General features: G+C 44.0%; 3 protein-coding genes across 5 annotated transcripts in view; all 3 read right to left on the reverse strand.

Annotated features, from left to right (window-relative positions):
• adpgk (ADP-dependent glucokinase) overlaps positions 1–1,608 on the reverse strand; it is a 5,945-nt gene extending 4,337 nt beyond the window's left edge. The window contains exons 1-2 of the mRNA XM_019873882.1: positions 1,435–1,608; positions 526–749 (exon numbers count right to left, since the gene is read on the reverse strand). Coding sequence (XP_019729441.1) covers positions 526–743 — 218 coding nt within the window. The 5' untranslated portion in view covers positions 744–749; positions 1,435–1,608. The remainder of the gene's footprint in view (positions 1–525; positions 750–1,434) is intronic.
• A 1,466-nt stretch (positions 1,609–3,074) lies between these two features.
• snx22 (sorting nexin 22) lies at positions 3,075–5,941 on the reverse strand. 2 transcript variants are annotated; one of them, XM_019873994.1, is made up of 7 exons: positions 5,700–5,941; positions 4,956–5,039; positions 4,755–4,859; positions 4,580–4,671; positions 3,997–4,029; positions 3,753–3,820; positions 3,075–3,545 (listed from the first exon to the last, which is right to left on the reverse strand). In XM_019873994.1, exons 1-7 carry the CDS (start codon positions 5,766–5,768, stop codon positions 3,439–3,441), a joined length of 558 nt encoding a protein of 185 aa, XP_019729553.1. In that variant the 5' UTR covers positions 5,769–5,941; the 3' UTR covers positions 3,075–3,438. The 2 variants fall into 2 exon arrangements, with proteins under 2 accessions (XP_019729553.1, XP_019729552.1); XM_019873993.1 differs by having other exon boundaries at positions 4,580–4,674; positions 5,700–5,936.
• Positions 5,942–7,529: 1,588 nt separating this feature from the next.
• On the reverse strand, positions 7,530–14,158 carry dnai4 (dynein axonemal intermediate chain 4). 2 transcript variants are annotated; one of them, XM_019873915.1, is made up of 17 exons: positions 14,051–14,158; positions 13,790–13,949; positions 13,268–13,425; positions 12,956–13,056; positions 12,730–12,883; positions 12,278–12,417; positions 12,066–12,215; positions 11,462–11,641; positions 11,077–11,384; positions 10,091–10,171; positions 9,783–9,937; positions 9,455–9,615; positions 8,784–8,905; positions 8,617–8,715; positions 8,311–8,537; positions 7,775–7,928; positions 7,530–7,636 (listed from the first exon to the last, which is right to left on the reverse strand). In XM_019873915.1, the coding sequence occupies exons 1-17, from the start codon at positions 14,077–14,079 to the stop codon at positions 7,589–7,591; spliced, it is 2,427 nt and encodes an 808-aa protein (XP_019729474.1). In that variant the 5' UTR covers positions 14,080–14,158; the 3' UTR covers positions 7,530–7,588. The 2 variants fall into 2 exon arrangements, with proteins under 2 accessions (XP_019729474.1, XP_019729473.1); XM_019873914.1 differs by having other exon boundaries at positions 12,730–13,056.
• Between the last annotated feature and the right edge of the window lie 536 nt (positions 14,159–14,694).

Here is a 14,694-nt window from a genome sequence, read left to right on the forward strand (position 1 = left end):
TTTTTTTTTTTTTTTTTTTTTTTTGTCGCCAGCACTTACGGAAAAAAAAAATCGGCACCTGGAGTTTTATTTGATGTATTTACAAAGCAGTTAGGCTCTTGACACTTGCATGGCGGCTAAGAATGTCAAAAAAGGTGTATGGTGTCAACTTCTTTTGCAAGGCTCCACCTTGGTGACGACCTTGCCTCAATGCATAAGTACAGTTATTTTAGTTTTCTTGTACAACTTATTTTTACACTGTATATCCCACAGACAAAATTGATTGTAAAGGGCAGCACATCAGCGAAACCCCACCCAGAAACACATGATGATGTTGCACTGAAATTTGAGCCCCACATTTCAAGTTCTCGCAGAGGACACTTTGGGGGGCGGGGGTGTACGGGTCAACCAGATCTTCTGGTGCTCAAGACGCATTCCTCGTTTTAAGAAGTGCTTACGTCAAGCCCCGACATGCCTCAGTGGACAGACGAGCCTCCGGGAGGCGAGCGCAGTCGTAATCAACCAGCAAGTGGAGGTCAAACGTACCCGACGGCCACTCTGCTCCACTGCCCTGTGGGCAACGTGATCAGCGAGTCCCAAGCATCGGAAATGACCTGCTCCAGGCGGCGCTGGCTCGGCGGGGACGACCGGAGGCCGTCCGGGCTGATGTACTGGAGGAGTTGCTCGGGTAGCTCGGGGCAGCCGTGGTAAAGGTAGCCGACCGCCAGGGCCAGGAGGGCTGCCACCGACGCCTTCCTCCACATGATGCACTGAAAATAAATCAAGTCAATTCAATTCCATTGGAATTCAGACAATTTGAAGTTAAACAATGGCTCTAAATGATTATTAAAATAGCTGGCCATCAATTTGATAATTGATGGGATGACGAATAACCAATGAGTTGTGACACCTGTACTTGTAGCTTCTTTTTTTAAAGCCAGCCAAACTCCTACTTGTTGTTGTGAGTTGAGTAAACTGCCGCCACATAGTGCTTCTTAAATGAATGCTCGCAAGTCAGAGCAGAATGTGGTCCAAACGACAGCTCGTATTTCGAAAAACTCACTTCGTGTCACGCGTAGCTCAGGGCATCACTGACGTCATGTGTGAACATGGTTTGAACCCAGGCTTCCCCACAACCTTTTGTTGTTTGAATTACAAATTGCGCGACCTTTGGGTTGTTCGACTAAACAAACTTTGCAATTTGAACTGAGTCGTTCTGGCAATATAGTGCGATGCTTCTGCTAATGCTAGCTCGTCCACCGCGTTCGCTTTTTGAGTGAAGTTCGCCCGAAACTGGCGTGACAACAGTCAGAAGCGCGAAAGCCGCTCGGAGGAGCGAGTAATCTCATTAAGAGACAGAGTTTCCATTTATATTCCACCACTACAAGTTTTTAATGACTGAAACCGCGGGAGCTAAAAAGGCTTAATGGCTGACAGAGCGGTCGTCGAACCTACCACTGGTCCGAGTGCAGCCTTCAAACGTGTTGCCGAGGAAAGTGCTGTCGTTGCCCGGAGAACCGCATCAACGGCGCTAAGCTCGTTCGACGATGCCCGTGGAAAGGGAGGCGAAGCTCGGCGTCATTGAACGAACGAGAGGCGGTGAGCAAGGAAAGCAACAGGAGGCGGAAGAGGTTGGGTAGCTCGGGGCAGCCGTGGTAAAGGTAGCCGACCGCCAGGGCCAGGAGGGCTGCCACCGACGCCTTCCTCCACATGATGCACTGAAAATAAATCAAGTCAATTCAATTCCATTGGAATTCAGACAATTTGAAGTTAAACAATGGCTCCAAAAGATTATTAAAATAGCTGGCCATCAATTTGATAATTGATGAGGTGACGAATAACCAATGAATTGTGACACCTCTACTTGTAGCTTCTTTTTTTTAAAGCCAGCCAAACTCCTGCTTGTTGTTGTGACTTGAGTAAACTGCCGCCACATAGTGCTTCTGAAATGAATGCTCGCAAGTCAGAGCAGAATTTGGTCCAAACGACAGCTCGTATTTCGAAAAACTCACTTCGTGTCACGCGTAGCTCAGGGCATCACTGACGTCATGTGTGAACATGGTTTGAACCCAGGCTTCCCCACAACCTTTTGTTGTTTGAATTACAAATTGCGCGACCTTTGGGTTGTTCGACTAAACAAACTTTGCAATTTGAACTGAGTCGTTCTGGCAATATAGTGCGATGCTTCTGCTAATGCTAGCTCGTCCACCGCGTTCGCTTTTTGAGTGAAGTTCGCCCGAAACTGGCGTGACAACAGTCAGAAGCGCGAAAGCCGCTCGGAGGAGCGAGTAATCTCATTAAGAGACAGAGTTTCCATTTATATTCCACCACTACAAGTTTTTAATGACTGAAACCGCGGGAGCTAAAAAGGCTTAATGGCTGACAGAGCGGTCGTCGAACCTACCACTGGTCCGAGTGCAGCCTTCAAACGTGTTGCCGAGGAAAGTGCTGTCGTTGCCCGGAGAACCGCATCAACGGCGCTAAGCTCGTTCGACGATGCCCGTGGAAAGGGAGGCGAAGCTCGGCGTCATTGAACGAACGAGAGGCGGTGAGCAAGGAAAGCAACAGGAGGCGGAAGAGGTTACCGCCAACCGCCACCGTCAGCACACAGCCGCAAGCAAATCACACTTCCGCCTTCCCGCCTGACGCATGCGCAAACGCTGCCGGTTTAAAATTATATTTTAAATTGAATACAAACATCAGCATTTAACATGCAAAACAACCCAAATACATACACACACACACACACACAAATGAGAATGAGTGTGGTTTAACAATTTGATTGTGATCAATTCTTTACATAGCCACACCCCAATTAAAAGGGTGTCATAATGTGTCATAGTTCACCCAGACTATTATTATTTGAAATTACCACAAGATGGAATGAATTTGTAAATTAATTTATTAGTGGGACGGTATCTGTAAAGATAACCAGACTAAAATCATTTTAAAAGTTTTTTTTATCTATTTGGACCCTTGGCCCCCTTGCAGGAAACAAATACAGTATATCCAAGTTGATATTCTTTATATTAGTTTTTGTTTGTATGCTGTACTGTCGCCCACCTTAACATTGGCACAATTATAAATTCAAGACGTTGAAAGAGGTCAAAACACAATCTGTTTCTTTATTACCACAACTATTTGACAAGAGGCGCTCAAGAAAATGTGAGCACTGAGACAAAAACAAAAATCATTCTCAGAGAACGTCCAATAAATAAGCGAAACTAAAAGAATCCTGTGTGTTATAGTTACACCATTTATGACGCACTACAGAAAATCGAGAAGCCATGCCGAACGAGACACAGGGAGGCTGCGACGCTTTACCAAGATAGGATGTGTTTGGCTCCGGTGAGGGTTTTTTAAAAAAATGGAATAGTACTCTCTAAAAAGCTCATTTCTGAGGTAAAACTACTGAAATCTCACTTCAATGCATTTCGAGGGCTTTTCATTTCATTCCACTCATTTGAGGACTTTTGTGTCAGACTTGTTGGGAGCTGTGAAGCTGACGCGGACGTCCCGCCGGTAGAAGCCCTGAAGGACTCCCCCAAGGACAACATTAGGCAGACCTGCAACACAGAGCGAGAGGACCAGGTGACACTAGAAGACGTAGTGGTGCACCAACACAGCTCTCCTATAGATTGTTTCACAACCCCAAGTTTTTTATTTTTTGTCATCGTTTTCAGTTCAAGTTGGAGGTTGTCACTCACTTTCTACCGCTCGAAGTACTGCGCCCTGCAACTTACTGTATACAAAAATGAAGAAGTGATCTCTACCTGATATGCAGTCGGACACATATGGATCCCGGGAGAACCCCATCACTTGTTGATGTGGCAGCTGAAAACTGAAGGACACATGCACATTCTTCATTTGGCTTTTACGAGCTTTTTCAATTTAGAATTAAATGCGGTGGATAGAAAAAACATCTACATATCTCTTTTCAAATGCCCCGAAAAAAAAAAAAAGAAAAAAAAATATGATTCATACAATGTCATTTCGTTTCATTTCGATCGTCTTTACCTGCAATCCGGATTGTCCAGGTCATCGAGTGATCTGAAAGCAAAGCGATTCATTCATCCTCAATAAGCAAGACATATCATTCGGTTACGACAGCCAAGTTGCGCCAAGCGTCATTCGCACTCAATTGGATTGGTGCCATAATTTTGTTATGCGAAGCCAGTTACATAAGTATTTATGAAAGACAAGAACCTTTGCATTATATTGTCCATTAGTTGAAACATAACTACAGTAAATGTGATTATTTCGTGACGGATCAATCATTTTGCATTTTAATGGAAATTCTATGAATGCTTCCATTTTACATTGTGAAATATAACACACACACACACACACACGCACACACACACACACGCACACACACACACACACACACACACACACACACACACACGTTTTACTACTTCAGAACCGTTGTATGTACAGTATTTAGCGGCATTTTCATAATTTACATTCTATTTATCGAACTGCTTTTTATTTGACGAATGTGGAAAAAAAGCTGGTGGCAAATGGTGAACGACGATTAACGATGAAAATGGAGCAAGTCGCCCAACTGAACTGTCGTAAGTGTTAAAAGTGTTCTCACTCCATGCTGCTGATCTTGTTGCCTGTGTGGTAATGTTTGACATGGAGAAAGTCCAGCAGCTCCTGAGGCACATCCTCATTGAGACAGACGATCTCCTGGTCAGGACACCACAAATAACATACTGTAACATCAACTCAATACAAACCTCGCATGCAATCAATCATTTCTGCGTTACCTGGATGTAATCCTCCAGCTCCTGCCTCCTCTGCTCCAGAGGTTTGGTCCTCAGATGAGGATTCCTTTTACTCGGGAAATCTGGGATCTGGATGATCTTCCTGAGCTGGAATTACAGATACAACTAGACTTCTTGGACAACAGCATGTCCAAGGCCTAATGAAGAGTAAGTGTGTGTGACAGGACGGTCACATGAACTCACTTTTCTGTGCAGTGTCTGGAATTCGCTACTCCTCCTCAGCACAAAATGTTTCCTCTCGTTGAACAGCACTTCAACTCGAAAGAGCTGCATGAAAAGACACACACAGCGTTTGCAGTTGAAAAAACATCTTTGAGAATCAATGAGGAATGACGAATATTATACATGCAAGAAGGGGAAACGAAGACCATCGCATGATTAAGCTGCTTGTTTACATATCGACATTATGTGTCCACTAGGAGGCATTGTAGACTGTTGAGTGGTACTTATTGGGCTCATCAACCTTTTTAGAATTCCAAGTTACTTTTTGGGTACTGAGTAATGCAAAAGTCTCTCAGTTTGATACATACTTCAAGTAACAAATTTGTTCAAATCAAAATGCCTTTAATTATTTGTTATACTTCACCAATAATATTAGTACAAAATTCTTCATTATTAGTCGTAGTGAAGTCCTGCGTCTGAAAGGAAATGAGATTTGTTACACGCGTGAAAAAAAAGTATATTTTGTTCCGAGAACACCGTTTTTATTGTGAAGAGTGCGTTTTTTCGGAGGTTCTATGAACGCATCACAACATGAGACAACCTGCTCGCCAAGCCCAGCAACCAGGTGCTTACTCACCTTTCGTTTCCGTCTTTACTCCAGCACAGCAAACACATGCGAAATGGGCGACAAAATACACAAAGATGCCCCAAAAAATGCAGCAAAAGCAAAAAAAATGATTAAAAAAAAGGGTTGAAAGTACTCACCTTTTTGGACTTCCCCACCTCGTCCACTTCCCTCACCGTGGATGGAATAGTCACGTGTATCAATGGCATTCCCGTTGTCCCACCCGAAGCATTAGGAGCGACTGTGGAGGGCACTTTTTCTGTCCGGTCCGAATTGTTCCGGCAAGTCTTTTTCGGAGGATGTGTCCGGGTTGCCAGCGCTCAACTCCAGCGTGAACAACAGTCTTCCCACCTCTCGGAGCTCCACCTCCACGCTAATTGGACAGTGCGGCACATCCGGGAGATTCAAAGTGCAGTCCACCGCACAGGAAATTCGCTAGCAACCTAACTAATTTACAAACGCTTCATTTCTAAAGTAGTTAATCGGGGTTCACCAGTTGTTTTCCTCGTTATTCAATGAAGGTATCGAAGAAAAAAAGACAAGTTTTAAAGATACCAAAAAGTCTCAATGTTTTTGTGTTGTTTTTTGTTTTCGTCTCATTCTTTTTTTGAAATTGCTTTCATTCAAGGTCTTTATTTGTAAGAAAAAAATAATCATGCAAATATCTCATGATAAAATACAGTTTAAGTGACAATGATTTCATAAAGGAAAAATAATATTTAGGTTAAAAAACAAAGGATAATGCAGGTAAGGCTTGTGTATATATCAAAGATATACAAACTCTTCATATAGTATTTTATACTATCTGCATGACAGGCACAGAAAAAACAAAAAACCAAAGATAATGCAAGTAAGGCTTGTGTATATATCAAAGATATACATACTCTACATATAGTATTTTATACTATCTGCATGACAGGCACAAAGGACTATATAATGTAGTCGGGTCAGCCTGGTATAACAATTCTATTGAAGTATGCAACAACGTAAAAGTGATGTAGTCCAACGTGGAGGGTTTCACTTCTCTGTGAATCAACCATGTTTGGTTCTGAAATGGGATGTAAACCCAGAAACACTTCAAACCGTTCAAACACTATTTGAAAGCTGCTGTCCAGCAACTCCTATAAATGAGCGCTAGTGAAGTGCACTGGCACAGCGGCCTTTGAAACGTGTCGTTCTGAGACTTAGGCGGCCGCGAAGGACAAGTACAAGTGCGAGCAGCTAGCATGAGCAGGTGTGTCTATTTTGGCTTTTGACATGTGTCTGGTTGTGAAATGGAGGAATGTGAGGGGCCACACGCATTCACATGCTGCCAGTTGGCGATGAGTGGACAGAGCAGCTGCGTGGCCACTCGGTCCGAGTGAAAAGAAACGCTGTCATCCATGAATAACCACGTTAGCTAACGCATTTCTGGACTGTGCGCATTTCCCCCTCTCATTTAATGCCTTTATCACCTGACAAGTGTTTCACAAATGGTGCTAATAATAATCAGTGAATGCGTACCGACCTCTTGGCCACTGTCAATCACAAGTGAGCCTCACTGTATTTTTTTGTAAAGTTGCATTTTTGAATCAGTTCTTCAAAAGAGAAAAGGTGACCCAAGCAGAATCGTGAAAGACATGAAATGAAAAACCAATGGAAACACACGAAACAGGATTGGAGTCGAAACATGACTCAAATAATTCAACGAGCAGCACGCAACATGACTCACGAAAAGTAGAAACATGACTTCAATAGAAACGTGATTCAAATAGAAACATGACAACATCACCATGAAACATGACTTCACTCCGAGCGAAACCTGAAACATGGCTCAAGAAGAAACATGACTCAATCCGAACCACGAAACGTGACTCAAGTAGAAGTGTCACACATGGCTCAATCCGAGCTTAAAGTAGAAACAAGAACCTTGACTCAAACACATGAGGCCATCTGTCTAATGGAGAGACACATGAGGACGACCACATCGGACACTGATCGAAACATAAACACTTTTATGAACATCTCGGTCACACTTTGTTGGTGAAAACTACGAAGTACTGGAAGGAAAGTGAATGAGTTCCTCCAAACTTGGCACCTGGAAGAAAGACAAAATACGAAAACTGAGTTAGTGTCACAATGGATTTCTAGAATAGACAAATCCAATCCACAAAAGCATCTGTGATAAGAGCGGGGTGTGAGACAAACGCTACGCTAAGGGTGACGTCGGCGCTACCGTCTTGTCCGGCCCCACGCTGAGGTTCTGGATCCTGTAGAAGTTCACTTGTCCACTCGAGTCCCCGACCAGGATGCAATTTGAGCCCCTGGCGAACAGCATGGATGTCAAGTTGAGGCCCCGTGCGGCGGGTTCCACGATGACGGGGTCCAGCCTGGGGGAGTTGCAATCAGTAACAATTTTGACATTCACAACTAGCATCGATGTGTGAAGAGGAGTTATTCAATGTAGAAAAAAAACGGAATTAAGGTAAAACTGCTCACTCACTGAAAGAAAAATTGAGAGAGAACAGTAAGATAGAAACAAAACATGAATCAGATGTGTGAAGAGGAGTTATTCAATGTCGAAAAAAACTGAATTAAGGTAAAACTGCTCACTCACTGAGAGAAAAATGGAGAGAGAACAGTAAGATAGAAACAAAACATGAATCCGGTAGAAACTTAACACACGATTCAACCAGGCCCGTGAAACGCACTCAAGTACCAACGCGGCTCAAGTGGACACGAAACTAACGATAGTAACCAACGGAGACTCACAAGGAAGCGTTCAAGTCCCAGATCTCCAGCTGTTCGCTTTTGATGGCGGCAAACACCGAGGGCCAGAGCGGGGACCACCTGGCGGACAGCACGGGACTCTGGATGGAGGTGAAGCCCATCACCGGCGTCAGGCAGCCCTCCTTCCACAGCTGGACGGTCCAGTCGGCGGAGCCACTCAGGAACACGTCGGGGCTGAATGGGGACCATTGGACTTGGTTGACGGGGCACTGCAGAGGCAAGGGGACGGAAGGGAGATGTCACGGAAGCATTTGCGGCAACGGAGTGTTGAGTGAGGGCCAGACTTACGAGGTGTTTCTGATAAAGGGCCAGGTAATGATGGTGGTTGGACACAGAGCACTTGTGGATGACACCCTCTGAAGTGCCGGCCAAGTAGATAGTGGGATCCTACGGGCAGGACCGATGAAATCTCGTCATCGGATCACACAACATTACTGCATAAAACTTCAACTTACGCTAGGGTGAAAATCCAAGCAAAGACCAGGCGTTGCAGTGGAAACCAGAATACCCTCTCTCTTGGTTTTGTTGCCTTCCGCCTTCTTGATGCCGTCTTGGATTCTCCTCAGCTCTAGCATGCCTGATGATCGATGCGATGCGAAAAAACAACAACTAAAAAACTGTCCTTGAAGGCTGACAAATAGATATGATGCCTGCAAATCATCTTTTGTCTGTCCATTGCACCAAGCTAATTATTGCCACGCGGTTACTATCAAACTAAACATAAAACAAGGAGAATTAAAACATTGTGTATGTTGAAACAACAACCTACATTTTCCTAATGAACCACCAGCGCTAACACACAATGCAAACAACCGCAAACGGGATAACTTATAGCATCACTGTTGGAGTGTTATGTACAGAACCCAACAGATACTTGAACGCAACTCAGACATATATTCTTGATCCTCTGCGAAGAGCAACCAACATGACTGCAGCTTACTGAGTGAATCGTGAAACTTCTTCAAAAGCGTGTTAATCCATCTATAATGTGGGAGGGGTGAAATTTTTCTTTTTTAATGTATTTGGTCACATGATATTGAACATTTTCAGCAATATCCATATCACCTGAGATGAAGAGAGATTCACGGTATCACAACAATCGCGGAAATTCAGCATTGTCTCCTACCGATGCCCTCCAGGCCGTGGCTGCACAGGAGCCACTTGAGGACATGTCCGTCCTCTGACACGGACATGACTGATTCGACCACATCCTCCTCGGAAATCGACATCTCCTGCCTGACCCAGGTGACGTGCCACACGGGATGAACGTGCCTCCTCCTGCAATCTCTTCACGAGACCAAAGAACACGGCATCAGGATGTGAAGAGATTTTTCAGGTGCTTGGGAAATGATCCAATTTAATTCGGGTGATCTATTTTTATATGAAAAGGCCACCGTGAGGTAGAAGCTGGACGTAGGCGAAAGGCTCGTCGCGACAAGTGCTCGCAACCTCACATGCTGCTGGCGAGGAACGTGCGGCTTTCTCGATCGGACACGCTGAAGATGGCGACCGTGCCGTCGTGCATCCCCACCGCCAACTTGTCGGGGTTGCTGGAGGAGAAATCCAGAGCCGTGATGCCACTGTGACAGTGGTATAGACGCTCTGGCCACTGCACACAGAAAGAACGCATTGGAATCAGTCAACGTGCGCTGAGTGCAATGTTGACAATGTCAATGTCGAAGTTCAAGTAGAAACATGACTCAAGTGGACACGTGATCCTGGAAATGAGTCAGCATTACATACTGGAATATAATCTACATACGCTCAGGTTCTTGATGGACCAGCAGCAGATCAGGCCTTTTCTCCCAGGGCTGAAGTCACCGTAGCCGACGGCCAGCAGATCCTGACAGGGAAAAAAAACCACACACACATACATGATTAGTGTAACTCATAAAAATATTGATCTGAGAAAATCTGCGCCATAGCTGGAGGATGAACGATGAACCGCAATATCAATAGTCCAGTGTCACTGTGTTCATATTGTACACTTCATAATGGGCCACATATTTTCAACCGGAGGCAGGTCTGGACTGCAGCCAGGCCCGTATTTACGATGTAGCCACACAGTTATAACGTGCAGAATGTGGCTTGGAATTGAGTTGCTGGAATAAGCAGGAGCGTCCCTGTAAATGACATTGCTAGGATTTCAGGACTAACACAACCCACACCCTCACAGATGCTGGGGTTTGAACTTTACGCTGATAACAATCGGGATAGTCAAATTTCCATTTTGATTTCCCAAAGCAATTCGAAATGTGGACTCATAAGACCATAGCACACTTTTCCGAATTGCGTCACATCCATCTCAGTTGAGCTCTGGCCAAGAGAAGAGAGCGGTGCGTCTGGGTGATGTTGTTGTATGGCTTTGCTTCTGCATGCTAGAGTTTCAACTTGCATTTGTAGGTGTTGCAATGAACTCTCTTAACTGACAATGATTTTCTGAAGTGTTCCCGAGCCCACGTGGAAATATCCTTGACACAACGATGCCAATTTTGAACACAGTGTCGCCTGATGGATCAACGTTGGCTTTCAACCTTGCCGCTTTGCATGCAGAGATTTTGCCAGATTCTCTGAATCTCAAAATGATATTACAGACTGTCGAAGACAAAATCCCCCATTTCCTTGCTATGATACATTAAGAAACATTGCTCTCAAACCGTTGCGCGATTTGCTCAGACGGTAGTTGACAAAGTGGTGAACACGGGAATTGGGGTTTGTACATCAAAGGGTTCCAGATGTCTTTCTTACCGTGTTCTGCTTGTTCCAAGCCATGCAGGTGATGTTCCATCCTTTGGTGAGCTCGCAACTAAATGTCCAGAGAAGTTCCAGAGAAGGATCTGGCTCTTCCTCCACCTCCTCCTCTTTTTCCTCTTCCTCCTTTTCCACTTCCTCCTTCTCCTCCTTTTTCACCTGCTCCTCGTCCTTTTTCACCTGCTCCTCCTCCTTTACCTCCGGTTCCTCATTCCCCATCTCACCCACTTCCTCCTCCTCATCGTCTTCCTCCTCGTCCTCCTTGGTGAGCTTCTCAGAGTCAGGCTTCGTTTCGGCGGGGAGTTCTTAAAACACAGCGGGCTCGTGACTACACTCAAAACAAACGTCTCCATTGGTCGGGCCGCTTGAAAACCTGCGCTACCTTTTATCTCGGGGAGGTTTCTATAAGCGGCCAGCCTGGGTTGAAAGATGTTGGCGACGAGGCAACGTTCCATGATCAGCAAGTTGCGCTGGAACGTTTCCGATTTGAAGATCACCTGCAGCTCGGGCTCGTCGCTCATATCGCCCCCTTGCATCTTGAACAGGGAGCTACCGGTACTGGCTGGGCACATGGGAGACAAAGTCAACAGAAGCCTCTTTCACATGACAAGCAGCATGGCACAAAGGCAAACCGCAATTCCAATGAAGTTGAGGCGCTGTGCAAAACGTAATCAAACGCAGAATTAAATATTTGAAAACTATTTTCAAACTATATTCAATTGAAGACACTGCAGAGACAAATTATTTCATGTTCAAAGTGATGAATGTTATTCTGGGTTGTTTACAAATATTCTCTCATTTTGAATGACTGCAACACATTCCATTCAATCAATTATTTCATCTTTAATTTGTCCTATTGTAGGTTAAGGAAAATCGACAGAGTAAATAAACACTGACAAAATTTTAAAGACATTCATTTTGTGGGTCACCGACAATGAAAACAAACCAGTGGGAAGCTGTTTTTTTTTTTTTTTTTTTGTAATTACCGGTGCCGACTGTGCTGATACTGCTGAAGCTTCCCAACCGCTTTGGATCTTTGCTAATGTCCACCATGCTTTCCACAGCGTTGGCCTTCTCCGCTTTCGGAGCTTCATTTTGGAACGAGTCGAATATTTCCCAGATGGTGGCGATGGTGCCTGTGTCAAAGGATTCCAACTCGAGCAAGCTGAACCAACAGCAGATCTGGTGTCGATCTTACCTTGATCGTGCATGACAATCTTTTCGCTCTGGACTTTTTTGTGTTTAGCCGCGCCGACGAACGTCTGCATGGCTCGCTCGACGTATTTGTCGTTGCCCAATCTGTTGTTGCACAGCTCAATATAGAGGATGTTGCTCTCCCTAAAGACACACACATGACGATACAGGCAGTGTTTTGGGACGTTTGCTCAGGGCTTCTATTTATTTATCAAGGAGTTGAAGAACGTTGCATCCATGTGAAAATGGCAGAAAAATCCCAGGGATCAAACTCTTGATGTGGGGCTGGCCAGAGAGTGATTAGGAGTGGCCATGACTACCACATAGCTCCGCCCCTGTTCATATTCATGATACTCCTTTCAAGAAAACACAACCTCAAGTACTGTTAGACAGGTGTCGGTCTGAAGTTATTTTTTTTTTTCAAGTAAAATATAAAATAAAAAGGGGTTTACTGACTTAGTGGCCTGAGCATTTTCAGCCTCCTCTGACATACAAGTGCTGGGCAGATCCAGAAGTATGATGGTGTCCGTCTCAGTCATGTAGATGCTCAACACCTCATCCAAAGGAATCTCCTCCGGAGTCTGTTGACTCACAACTTGTCTCGCTGTCTCTGGGAAGGGAGGAAAGCACGTAACAATATTGGTCCGTTTGCCATCCCGTCTAATTGTGAGGAAATAACAACCGAGTGGTTGGCTGGTGTCCAACTTGCTGAAGCCCACGCCACTTTGGGAGGCCAACGAGGCTCTGGTCGAAATGCTGGGCAGGCTGCTGTTCCACCTTGACCTGGAAAGCAAGAAAATATGTTGCACACGGTTAGTGGTAGTAGATTTTTCGTGACACAAATAAATTGTCAATTTCTTTACTATTTTGTGGAATAATGTGATACGTAGTGTTGTTTTTATTTCCTTTTCTGATATAAAGACAACTTAATTCACATAGCACATATCATAACAGCTGCAGCTGTAACAAAGCACTTTACATATAAGATTGTTACCCGGAAGAGGGGACAATGGAAAACGAGGAGGATTTGGAAGTGTCCCATCTGGAGTAGTAATCGTCAAAGAAGGATCGCTGCGGTTTGGCATGTGGGTCCTTGGGCTCGGGTTCATACAGGGGCCGAGGTGTGACATCATTGCCATCCTCATCCAGCACCTGCAAAGAGAAAGACACAAGGCACAAAATACGCCGCTAGCTGGAGAGAAATGTGCTGCTGTGTGGGTCTCACACACATCGTGACATGTTAACAACGTTACACTTTACTCTCGTATTATTTTACTTTTTGTCAACTTCTTTTTACACTTGTTTAAGAATTGAGAATGTTGATAAAACAAGATGTTCGTTTCAAAAATATATTTTTTTTTATTTCCCCAAATAAAATGTGATGTGCATTGTATTTGTTTTGATAATGTATCATCAATAATACATCATTCCCTCAAATAATGTGAGAGCAATTTTTCTGGACCTCGATGGTGAAAGTGTACCTAATGAAGACTAGAGGAGAGACCAATGACGTTACCCTAATGGCTTTCCTCTGAGCTAAGCTTCGACCCATTTTGCTGTCCGAAAGCATCCTGGAGCCTTTTCGGCTATGGAAACCCGCGAAGCTCCCTGTGTATCTCGAACTGTGGAGGACTCGCTGCATCCCCGAAGTGGATCTTTTCATCGCCCGAGAGGAGCTGCAAGTCAAAAAGGAACAAAAACGGTCAGGTTGGCATTAGCATTAGCGGCAAGTTTGATTAAGAGTTCAACAGATGGTCAACACTATCCATGTACATACGCGGTTAGTGTTGAGCTATTTCGCTTCATCTTTTCGTTTTCTGTTTGTTACAACGTAGACTTTCAACCTGGATTTGAGATGTCACGTAAATTTACCCTGAGTGTTTTTATTGGGTTTTTGAAAACGCTTGTTAATCTGGTTACCAAGACAACGAAAGGAGCAGCATTGCGCATGCGTACTACATGCATTGAAAATGCGTTTGGGTTCTTGTTTTTCTTTTTTATTGTATTCTATGAAACAAAAAACACTATACTATGATTTTATTTTACTAACCCTAACCCTAACTATTTCATATAAAAAGATAAAATAATACTTATTGAATATAGTACAGAACATTATTTTTTTCAGCGAGAAACAGTGGAAGAGTCACAGACCAAAAGTGAAATTAAAAAAATGACTACAGGTATTATACGAATGGAATCTTTGTTGAATATGTTGTCTTGGGTCCATAGTATATATTAAAGTATCTATACAATTGAATATAATTAAATTGTTTCCTAATGAGGAGACAAGGGTGTATTGTGATCACCCTGAGTGGCGGAAATGGTATTACCCTCTCTTTTTTTCAGCGATGCCAAGGCAGTGTTAATTGTATGCGCCTTAAAAAAATAAACTCTTAAATCATCCGAATATGTACATATTAT

This window comes from Hippocampus comes, unplaced genomic scaffold, assembly GCF_001891065.2.
Source record: "Hippocampus comes isolate QL1 unplaced genomic scaffold, H_comes_QL1_v1.1 scaffold298, whole genome shotgun sequence".
NCBI lineage: Eukaryota > Metazoa > Chordata > Actinopteri > Syngnathiformes > Syngnathidae > Hippocampus > Hippocampus comes.

Coding starts and splice junctions, on each gene's coding strand:
- dnai4 (XM_019873914.1), bottom strand. CDS start 14,079: ATGAAGCGAAATAGCTCAACACTAACCGC. Junction 13,057..13,267: donor TCCATTGTCCCCTCTTCCGG/GTAACAATCTTA, acceptor CTTGCTTTCCAG/GTCAAGGTGGAACAGCAGCC. Junction 8,538..8,616: donor CCCTTTATCAGAAACACCTC/GTAAGTCTGGCC, acceptor TTGCCTCTGCAG/TGCCCCGTCAACCAAGTCCA.
- snx22 (XM_019873993.1), bottom strand. CDS start 5,768: ATGCCATTGATACACGTGACTATTCCATCCACGGTGAGGGAAGTGGAC. Junction 4,860..4,955: donor TCCAGACACTGCACAGAAAA/GTGAGTTCATGT, acceptor CTGTAATTCCAG/CTCAGGAAGATCATCCAGAT. Junction 3,821..3,996: donor CTGGACAATCCGGATTGCAG/GTAAAGACGATC, acceptor TGTGTCCTTCAG/TTTTCAGCTGCCACATCAAC.